Consider the following 10676-nt stretch of genomic DNA (forward strand, 5'->3'; position numbering starts at 1 on the left):
CCCCCTCACCCTCCTCATCTTCCTCACCATCCTCATCTGCCTTGCCCTTCTTGGTTCCTCACCTTCATCATTCGGGGTACATGGGGGTCGCCATGGGTGGCTGCGGCCCTGCGTGCCTTCCTTGCCCGGCTGCGAGCCCCTGCTGCTGCAGGCCGGTGTTCGCATCAGTGCCCAGTGCTGCTCCCCGTGGCGCTGCCGAGCGTCCCCCCTTCCCAGGAGTCAGGGTCACCCGGTCCCCCCCCAGCACCGGGGCCAGCCCAGCACACGCGTAGCAGCGAGCGCTGGGGCAGGGGAGCTCCGGGCTCTGTATGCAAAGGGATGCGACTGGGGAGCAGGGGGTGAGGAGGGCACGCACTTTGGGGTACGCTGGTTTGGGGTACGCTGGTTTGGGGTGCACTGATGGAATGAGAGCAGCCGGTGCAGCGGGGCGGCGTGGACGAGGGGCTGCGTGTATAGGGGCCACGCTGGGTGGCAGAGTGTGTATAGGGGCAGCACGTGCCTGCCAGGGACAGTGTGCACGCAGGGGCTGTGTTGGGTGGCAGCGTGTGTGTGTGTGTGTGTGTGTGTGTGTGCGCGCGCGCACAGGGGCTGTGTTGGGTGGGTCAGTCTGTACGTGCAGGCGCCCGTGGGGCCGCCTGTGGGTGTCGGGGCCGCTGGGCAGGCTCAGCCTGTGGGGCGCAGCCCCCCGCCGCTGAAGGCACAAGCCCCGCCGCTGTCCCCGCCACCCTGCCGGAAGACAGCCAGGGCTGCCTGCGCCGGGGGCGCGGCGGCCGGTACCCCGCTCCCAGCCCCGAGCCCCGCCTGTGCCGGGAGGGGACACGCACGGACTCCTCTGCCTGTGCACTGCAGACCCTAAACCTAAGCCTAAGCCTAAACCCGAGCCTAACCCCGCAGTCAGTCTGTGGCTGAGGGGACGGACCACCCAGCCTGCGCCCTAACCCTAATCCTGACCCAAAGCCCAGCTGGTGCCGGGGGGCAGAGACCCCCCCAGCCGGGCCCGGTGCCGGTGCTGCGGGGAGGAGCGGGGCGCGGCGCTGGCGGGGGGCAGGCGGGCGGCGGCCCCGCCTGGCCCGGGTCCAGAGCCGCCGGGGCCGGGCGCGGGGCCGGGGCCGGGCGCGGGGCGGGCCGGGGGGCGGGCCGTGCCCCGGGCCGTGCCCCGGCACCGCATATAAGGGCGGCGGCGGGTGGTGGGGGCACCCGTGCTGGGGGCTGCCAAGGCGAGGGTGACACCATGGTGCTGTCCGGCAACGACAAGACCAACGTGAAGGGCATCTTCTCCAAAATCGGCGGCCATGCCGAGGAGTACGGCGCCGAGACCCTGGAGAGGTACGTGTCCACCCCTGTCCGTGTCCCCTCTCCTGTCTGTCCCCAGCTCCCTCCCGTCTGCCCCCATCCACAACTGTCCCTGTCCTAAGAGACCCTGTCCCTGTCTCATCCGCCCCCGACCCTCTCTGTCCCCCAGGATGTTCGTCACCTACCCCCAGACCAAGACCTACTTCCCCCACTTCGACCTGCAACACGGCTCCGCTCAGATCAAGGCGCATGGCAAGAAGGTGGCGGGTGCCCTGGTTGAGGCCGTCAACCACATTGATGACATCGCAGGTGCCCTCTCCAAGCTCAGCGACCTCCACGCCCAGAAACTCCGCGTGGACCCTGTCAACTTCAAAGTGAGCGTCTGGGAAGGGGTCACCAGCCCGGCTCCCCTCCTGCACCCCTCCGGCCACCCCTTTGCTCACCATCTCCTTTTGCCTTTCAGCTGCTGGGCCAATGCTTCCTGGTTGTGGTGGCCATCCACCACCCTTCTCTCCTGACCCCGGAGGTCCACGCTTCCCTGGACAAGTTCCTGTGCGCCGTGGGCAACGTGCTGACTGCCAAGTACCGTTAAGGCGGCACCATGGCTAAAGCTGGACCCAACCCACCGCCAGCCCTCCGACAGCGAGCAGCCAAATGATCTGAAATAAAATCTGTTGCATTTGTGCTCCAGCCCTGGCGTCCTGCTCTGGTTGCCGCCCGCAGGGAGGGAGCGGGAGGGATCTGCTCTGAGGGTCTGGACCGGGGGTCCTCCCCTGCCAGGTGGGCACGTGGAGGAAATGGGCTCTGGTTTTGCCGTCTCTGAGAGGAGGCAGCGTTTGAGGGGTGGTGCCCAGCAAACAGACACTGCTCCGCCAGCCCCGGGGCTTGGGGAGCAAGCAGAGCGTTTCCAGGCACCGGTGGAGGGGAAAGACTCACAGAGAGTTGGACAGAGTCTGGTTCCTGGGAGCTCCCTGCAGCCCCAGCCTATCCTGGTCTTCCCACCAGAGCACCACGCCGGGAGCCCCTCTTGCCCCACCAGCCTCGTGCACCCCTTCCCTCTGTTTGGGCCAAATTGTCAGAGATCGTCTCCTCCTGGAAGCGCTGGTGGGAGGCAGTGGGGTACAGGGGCTCCCGGTGCCTCTGACCCTCTGCATGGTGGCACCCCAAGGACACCCTGAGGGCCTCCAAGCGCAAGGGCATCTTTCTGTGCAGCTCCGGCACGCAGGGACGCGTAGCGGCGTAGGACTTTCTGCTTCCGCCTAACGCTGCATTGCTGGGGTGTCACTTTGGAGGGGCCTGGGGTGGCTAGCAGGCTGCAGGAGGCAGTAGCCATGGGGGACTGAGCAAGTGGGGCTCAGCCCCAGGTCCTGCTCTCTGGGCCCTGAACCACAGTGGGGTCGGGGGTGTCAGGGCAGGAAAACAAGCACTGGCAGTGAAGTGCTGGTGTCCATGCAGCCCCCGGCCCTTATCGCAGCCCGCAGTGGGGTGGCTGTGGCACGGGGGGCTGTGAGCGGCTGATAAAGAAGAGGGTGGGCTCTTCTCCAGCTGTGGGTGTGGTGGGAGACGGGGCAGCAGATAGTCCCAGGGGGCTGCAACCTGCCCGGTGCTGAGCAAGGCTGCGCTGCCCCTGCCAGGGCTGGGAGCCGCTCGGTGCCGCAGGAAGGTCTGAGAAAGCACCGGGGCGGCTGCTGCGGCAGCGCCGGAGCACGGAGCCAAGCCGAGGATGCCCCTTCGCTCCCTGGCACTTGCAAGGAGGGGTGCTTGCCCCAGCCCCGCAGCCTCAGTGGCAGCCGGAGAGACCCCGACCGACTCTGGAGAGACGGGGGGGCCCTCCAGCCCCCAGGGTTTCTCCTGCAAAGCACCACAGGCACCATGACCCCGTGTGCCCACCACACCTGGGCAGGGTGAGGAGGGGAGGACAAAGCTGGTCAGGGCATCACTGACCAACCCGATCTACCTTTGCACGGAGGAGGGTGGGGGAGCAGGTTGTGCCCTTCCAGCTGACATCACCCAGACGTAGCTGCGGGTGCAGCGCTGCGCCACAGCCAGCCTCTGCTCCCTGGGGGGCTTGGCGGGGCGCAGGGGCATGGTGGGGTGGTCAGGGCACACAGGGGTGGCAAGGCAGCGTGGACTGGTGTGTAAAGCACCGGGAAGAGCTGGCATCAAATCCAGCGCAGGCTTGGGATGCTCCAAACCCGGCCGCAGAGGACTCTCGCGGGGTCCCTGTGCGTAAGAGGCAAGGTGTAAGAGCAACGCAGGGTACGTGCGCGGAGGGGAAGGGGCTGGCGGTCGTCCCCGCCGCCAGCGTTCGCTTCCAACCTCTCCCGTGGCGTGGTGTGTCCGCAGGCAGGACGCGTGGTGTGGCAGCGGGCGGCGGCCCGGCCCTGCAGCGCTCTCCCGGGGCTCTGCCTGGCCGAAGAACCGCTGAGCTCCGAAGAGCCAGGACGAGTTTCGTCCCGGCCATTTGTCCCTGCTGCCACAAGATGGGGACCTCAAGCCGTGGTGCCTTGTCGGGGCCAGGCGGAGGGTGCGGAGGCCGAGCCTGGGCCCCGCCCGCGGGGCTGAGCTGGAGCCCCCGGGCAGGGCGAAGGGGGCGCGGGCCGCCAGGACGGGCTTCCGGCCAGCCCCGGGTCCCGCGCACACCGGGGACACTGGGGCCAGCTTGGAGGGGTGCGGGAGCCCTGGCCAGCAGCCCGTGCCTCCTGGACACAGCCCTGGGCACCCCGCGGTGGCCGTGGCTTCGTGTGGCCCAGGACACAGCCTGTCCCAGGGGCCAGACGTGCTGGCAGCAGCTCCCCACAGCTTGGCTCTCCCGGAGCTAGCGTTCCTGTCCACCTCCCTCAGGACCTGCAGGCAGCGCAGCAGCGGAGGCCTGGAGCGGAGCAGGTCAAATATTTCCTCCATCGCTGGCCCAGGTTGGTTTTGCAGCTGGTATTGCTGCAGCCCTGGTGCTGATGAGAGAGGTGGAGGCAACCGCTGCATCGCCACGGCACCGGCAGCCTGAAATGGTGCCAGGCGACGTGGAGGAGATGGACTTTGGGGACAAAGCCCCCTGGTCCATGCCATGGCAGCGCTCAGGAGGCAGTCACGGTAGGCAGCTTCAGGGGAAGAAGGAAGATGAACATCTTCAGGTGAGACAAAAGCCTGCTCTGATGTCTCCACTATCTGGAAGCCTTTCTTGCCACTCATCAACGTTTATTCTTGATGGACGAAGCATCTGTGGTTCAAAGACACCACAGAACAACACAGTATTTTGTTGTATGATCATCACGAAGGCAAGTGACATCTCAGAGCTCGTTTTTATTGAAAGAGGAACTAAAATGGCATCAGGAAACAAGCTTGATGGTTATGACTTACCTGATCGCAACACTTTTACCAGTCTCTTGAGGGGTTGCAAACAGCATTGTCCAGGCAGCTTGTATACTACTCTTATTAGTGCCTGATACATAGTCATGGCCCTAGAGAGTGCGTTCTGGAAAGGGACACACAGGTACAGACCCTTGGAGGAAGTCAAGCATCCTAGAGGAATTTACCAGGAATTTCCCATTCAAAATTTAGCAGAGAAGCAGTGGGAAGATACAGAATTCATTTCTTACTGGAAGCTGAGCTTAGGGCACCAGTTGAGAGATCCTCTTGCTGGAAAGAAGAGGGGAGACATCATGCGTTTCACAAAGTGTTCTTCTGTTTATACATCCCATATTGGCATTCAATATGCCAATAGTATAGCTCGTGGTTAGTGCAACCTATAGGTCTTTTGCTGTAAAATTGCTGTGTAAGCAGTTTGTTTGCCATGTATTTGAACAGTTACTCTTTCCTGAATGTCAGGTTTTCCACACCGAACTGATCTCCCTGATCTGTCTAGAACACTTTGAATTTTAACCCAGTGCTTTGGGGTGCTTACAGCCCCTCCAGCTCAGGCACATCTGATAATTTAATAAGCACATTCTCCATTACACATCATCCAATAACCAATAACACATAAGTTATTGATGAAGGAACAGCGAATAATGTTGAACCAAGGATTGGAATCTGTCACAGAAGGAAAACAGACTCATCTGAAATGACTCATTCTTGGCAATGGCCATTATTATTACTCATCTCTTTCTTCGATTAAATGTCCCACTGTTTTTTTGTGATTTGAGGTTGACTGGTTTATAGTTTCTTAGTTTCCTTCTCTTACTCTGCTAATGATAAGAGACTCTCTTGTCTCGTTTCTGCAACCCCATCAGCCTCCACCGCTTCCCAAAGACACTGGCTGTGTGGAGATGGCTTCCATCTGTTGCTGAGGTAAAGGGGAATTTTTTCAGGCAAACAGTCTGAAAATACTGGAATGATTGAAACACTTTAATCCACACTTTTTAGGATCCTCCCACCTTCTCCACTGGCTGTTTTGCCAGCGGGAGATGGAAAAGTTGTTGTAGAAGACAGAAAATAGAGTCAGCCTTCACTAAAACGCCAATCTTGATGAAGGACTTCAAATATTTCCTCTCCTTCCTTTCCTAACAGCAGAGGCTGCTCCCAGTGGAGCAGCCACATCAAGCACAGCTGTACAACCCCCTCCAGAGAGGACGGGGCTGATAAAAACGAGTATTTGCAGAACATAAAACACTGTCTGCTCTCCTTTGCCATCACAAAAAGTTTAACATTGCAAGCAACATCTTAGAAAACTTTTTTGCTGATCCCTCTCAAAGCTGACCTGTGAGGAAGCCAGGTCTCGTTCTGTGAGCTCCCGTGACTGGAAAGGCATTAAGCATCATGATCCCTGGCCCTGGAGATGTTCACAGCGGAATCCAGGTCTTGGATTGTACATCTGGGAGGAGAAGGAGCAGATCTGTGGTAACACGACGTTGGCCACTGATGCCTTCTCAGTGCCGTCACTGCTGTTTTGGAGCCATTCATCAACTACACGGCAGAATCTTTCCACAGCCACTTCACGCTGTTTTCCCACTTTCTTTTTGTGGCTGACCATGTCTTTTCTGATGATTAGATCTAGCCAGATTTTCGCTCCAACTGTACCACTAGCAACCCTTTTCCACGAGATTACAGTATTTTTCAGTCAGGGCCTGCTTGACATTGTCCACTGGGATTTGATCGGATTTTCACTACAGAGATGGGAATTGAATGGAAATGCAAAAACTTTACTCCTGCTAGTTGCCCTGTCTTCCTACCACATACCAACTAGATGTGAGAAGATCTGAATTTGTTTAGGGATGGTGAAACTGAGAACATAGGAAATGCTCTGCTGGTCAGATTGTTGGTTCTTCTCTCCCGGTGTTGTTTCCCTGTTGCCTTCAGCATCTGCCTGTTGACCTGCTGCTTGTGAATTTGCTATACCTTTTATAAACCTGCTGATCCTATTTGTTTCCACAGCCTCCTGTGGCAGCAAGTTCCAGAAGTTCATTCTCTTCTCTGTCCCATATAAAGTCCCTTTTATCCATTTTAAACCAATCTGCTAGACTCAACAATGGCCTCAGAGCAGAATCTGATGAGCATCAGGTCCACATTCACTTTATGACTCTGTGAAGTTGGCCCTTTCTGCTCCCCCTTCTCAAGGGAAAAAATCCCAGCCTTCCCAGGACCTCCTCATACCCCATCCCCTTGACCATCTCAGTTGCTCTGTCAAGACTCCAAGCCCACTGTCTCCTTAGATGCACAGGCCAGAACGGCACTGATGTGGGTGCACCAAGCAGGCAAAAGACATCCTCTCCCCCTTTTTTGAGAACCCTTCCTGATGACATCACCGCATTTTGCTGGCTTCTTGGACTGCTTCTGCACATCAAGGCTACAATTTTGGTGAACCATCATTGAGGACTCCAGCATCTTCTTCCTGAGCTGTAATAGCCAGTTCAAGTTCAACCTCCTCTGGTTTAGATCGTATTTCCCTGTCTGTGTCACTTTACCTTTGTCTACACTGAAATGATTGACCTCCTGTTTTTCCACTGAAAAAGCCACACATAGCAAAGCTCCACAGACTACATCAAATAGCCTTTCACCAGTCTCCTGCAGAGATGGAGCATCGTCTAACGTTTCTGTCCAAAGGTAAAGCATGCAGCTCTAAGAGCAGATTTTTGATCCACGTTGCGGGGACACGGTTCTTCAATATACTCTTCCTTTCCGGATCCCCTGGCACAGTAACGTCGGCTGGCAACGATCTGTGGGGTAGACACAACTCAACGAGGACCTAGCTGGAGGATGGTTAAAACACATTTTTTTTTTACTCCTTGTATCAGAACCAGACAAACGGAGACAGGGCAGCAGACTGTGCCAGCTTGGTGCTCTCCAGAGACCTTTGCACATGGCCAGGAGGATCCCAGCTACGGATTTATGGAAAACAATACAGCAAATGTGCATTGCAGCTGCTCAGCCAGAAAGCTTTTATACCTCCTTCAACGGTTGAGCAGCTGAGTGCCTTTATTAATAGTAGAAGTATATTTATCAAAATTCATGGGTCAGCATTGTTAAAGCTCTATAGATTTGATTTGGGCAGGTCACCGTTATTTATTTTTCCGGATCGTAGCTTCAAATGGGGATATTTTCAGTATACAGTCCAGATTTCTCCCCAGACCTGTTTGAAACGCTGTAGGAAATACGCTCTGCAGAGCACGGTCTTCCACGTGCGCCTGACTTCCTGAGGAGGGGCTGAGCCTGGGGACTCGTGGGCCCAAGAGCAAGAAGCAGATGTGGTGAGCCCTAACCGTTACGCAGGCGCTTGCACTATACCCAGAGTCAAGCGTGTCACTAAGCCGGACAGAAGCCCTGGCCTCGGCATGGGCTCGGCTTCCCTCAGGCTTCGGCACAGACAGAAGCTCACCAGCTCATTTGTAAACTTGGCAAATTCTGTTGCCACCACAAGAGGAGGCAGATATCACTGCAGCTGGATCTCCTGCCTGGCTGCAGGTCACGGTGATCCGTGGGTGGCTGCATGTGTCCACTGTGGAAGTGGAGGAAACTTCCGCTCCAGCTCTAGAGCAAAAGGGAAAGTGGACATTCCACCCCCTCTGGTTCAAACTCACCCCTTCTGAGACTGCAAGGCCACTTAGCCAAAGGGGAAAGGAGCGACCCACAGAGTCACTAAGCCAATGACAACATTTTACTGTCCTCATGTGCCTAGAGCAGCTGTCAGTCTGAAGGTGACATCTCCTACAGCATCCACCGCCCCAAACACTCCCGTCGGGCACCGGAATGCTTTTCCTGGGGAAGAGGGGCAAGTACAACGTCGTTGATCTGATTCTGCACTACATTAGGTGAGTCTGAATTGTGCTCAGATCTCTCAGATCTGTGACTTTTAATCTCATTTTTTGTCCTTTAAGAGGAAAATAACTGTAAGTAGAGATAGTGTTGCAGGAAAGTCATTCATAAGGATTGGTCGATGATAAGCTGATACCTTTAAAATGGAGTTGAAGGCTAAATGAATGTAGGATGAGAATAAAAGAGTTTGTTCTTTCAGAAGAACAATTTTTGAGCAACAGCAAAATCGACCGGGAGAACTGAAAGCTAATGTGGAAGAGACTTGCCATTCCTTAGAGAAAGCATTGCAAAATTACTTTACTTTCCAAAGAAGCAGGAAAAACAAGAGGGAACGAGTGTAATACCTAACTGGAGCGTGATTTCCTAATATCAAAGGGTTATTAGGAATAACAAGGACATTATGAAAAATGGCGAGGAAGACTAGCCATTAAAGAAGGCTTTGACTGATGCTCACAATATGCATGAGTGAAGCAAGAACAGATAAATCCATCAAGCTGTGGGTCAAGATCTCAAAGCTCAGTCATGAGCTTTGTTGTAAGTCATGAGCCGTGTTACAGCAGCATCATGTGGTGCTGGGACCATGGGATTTAGCCTGGAGAAAATATGGATTAGTGACAGAATTGTAAGATAGAGCTCAAGAAAATAGGGAGATGATAAAAGGAGTGTTGAAAGGGAATTATTGGGCTGGAGGAAAATTACTGGTAGAATCTGACCTTGGGTCTGGCCTTGGGAATTTTTATTAATGCCCAAAACATTAAAAAAAAAAAAGAAAAGTGTGGGTACTCTCACTATAGCGGAGGCTTGGGATATTACAGGATACGGGCATGGCCTCAAGGATCAACACAGCAGAAACGGGGTGATATCCTCATGCCCAGCAAAAAGATGAGGAGGAAGCTGATGCTATCATTAGGCAGGACCACGTTCCACAAGGAGAGCTCTGAACATCCAAGGATAGTATTACAGAGGGACAAATGGAAATGGCCGGGCAGTGAACACAACTAGGCTGGGAATTAGAAGAATAGTCCCTTCCCATCCCGTGCTTTTGTCTTCTCAAGCTCCTGGGCTGACTTCAAGGAAGTCTTCTCATAAATTAGATGAGGACATTGCTAGCTATTGATTGCATAAGCTGCTCTGACTGGACTTTCGGTGATGTCAGAGCCCCTAGAAAATGACTGGCTCTTCCCTAGGGATCTCCTTCCCAAACCTAATAAACTTATCGCAAATATATCAGGCCTGTGAGAGCAAGAAGCAAAGATTTTGAGCTCCTGAAGTAGAAAGTCCATCTTCAGGGAGTTTGTGATCGACTGAAAGCAGGTCTGAAGTCCTCAACCAAGCTGACCCATAAGCAAGTGGTGGGATTTTTGCCTGAGCAAGGACTCTGAGACTGCATCCAGGCTGCATTACTGTCTTGGAGAATGCAAACACGTCAGAAGGTATCCCAAAGAAAAGGCATGTAAGAGGAAAGATCCGCTTGGAAAAAAAAAACCTCTCTGAGTCTTCTGAAGACAAGCAGAAAACTGGAGGATGAGTTGACGGTTCCTCTGAAAGCCACATCGCCCGTGAGTCCTCTGAACATGGTAGATACGTGAAAGCGGAGAAGGCCACCAGGCTTTCCAGGGACGAGGGTACAACCACCCCTGCAGCTGAGCCTCCCCAAGCGTTTCAGTTCTGAGCTACGCTATGGGCTGTTTACGACCGAGGCGTGTTAATGTCTGTGATTCCAGGTGGAACCGAGCTTAAATTCCCGTCTCACCTTCTCTCCAAGTCACTGAGGAGCAAACCCACGAGGCTGCCGTCTCCCGTGGCGGCAGCCTGGGTCCAGCACCGTGGCCCCGCCACCACCTTTTCCCCAGGACACGCTCCCAAGGGTCCAGGGTGCTCCTGGGGTTTTGAGCCCCCACCAAGGTCACTCTCAGGGACCTCCTGGGGTATCGGGGGACACCGGGACCAGCTCGGGTCTCTGGGTCGTGGGGCTCGCTGGGGTTATTTGGGGTCCTGATAGGATCACGGGGGTCCCCAGGCTCATCCCGGGGGCTCCCCAGGACAGGGGTGGGGTCCCCAGATCGGTGCTGGGGCTCCCTCAGGATCCGGGCACCCCACGAGCCCCAGGCTTATCCCCGAGCCCCCAAAGCTCC

The 10676-nt window shown here is 55.6% G+C and overlaps 1 protein-coding gene across 1 annotated transcript; it reads left to right on the forward strand.

The window, feature by feature from the left end:
* The first annotated feature begins 1208 nt into the window (after positions 1 to 1208).
* LOC309410192 (hemoglobin subunit alpha-A) lies at positions 1209 to 1983 on the forward strand. The gene is made up of 3 exons (XM_082006538.1): positions 1209 to 1326; positions 1463 to 1667; positions 1757 to 1983. The coding sequence occupies exons 1-3, from the start codon at positions 1232 to 1234 to the stop codon at positions 1883 to 1885; spliced, it is 429 nt and encodes a 142-aa protein (XP_081862664.1). The 5' UTR covers positions 1209 to 1231; the 3' UTR covers positions 1886 to 1983.
* The last annotated feature ends 8693 nt before the right edge of the window (positions 1984 to 10676 follow it).

This window comes from Phaethon aethereus (assembly GCF_964289735.1).
Source record: "Phaethon aethereus genome assembly, chromosome: 15".
In the NCBI taxonomy this organism is placed as follows: domain Eukaryota; kingdom Metazoa; phylum Chordata; class Aves; order Phaethontiformes; family Phaethontidae; genus Phaethon; species Phaethon aethereus.

Bases quoted from the DNA above. Each gene is read 5' to 3' on its own strand.
- LOC309410192 (XM_082006538.1), top strand. From the start codon at position 1,232: ATGGTGCTGTCCGGCAACGACAAGACCAACGTGAAGGGCATCTTCTCC. The intron at 1,327-1,462 runs GTACGTGTCCAC...TCTGTCCCCCAG, and splicing joins GGCGCCGAGACCCTGGAGAG to GATGTTCGTCACCTACCCCC. The intron at 1,668-1,756 runs GTGAGCGTCTGG...TTTGCCTTTCAG, and splicing joins TGGACCCTGTCAACTTCAAA to CTGCTGGGCCAATGCTTCCT.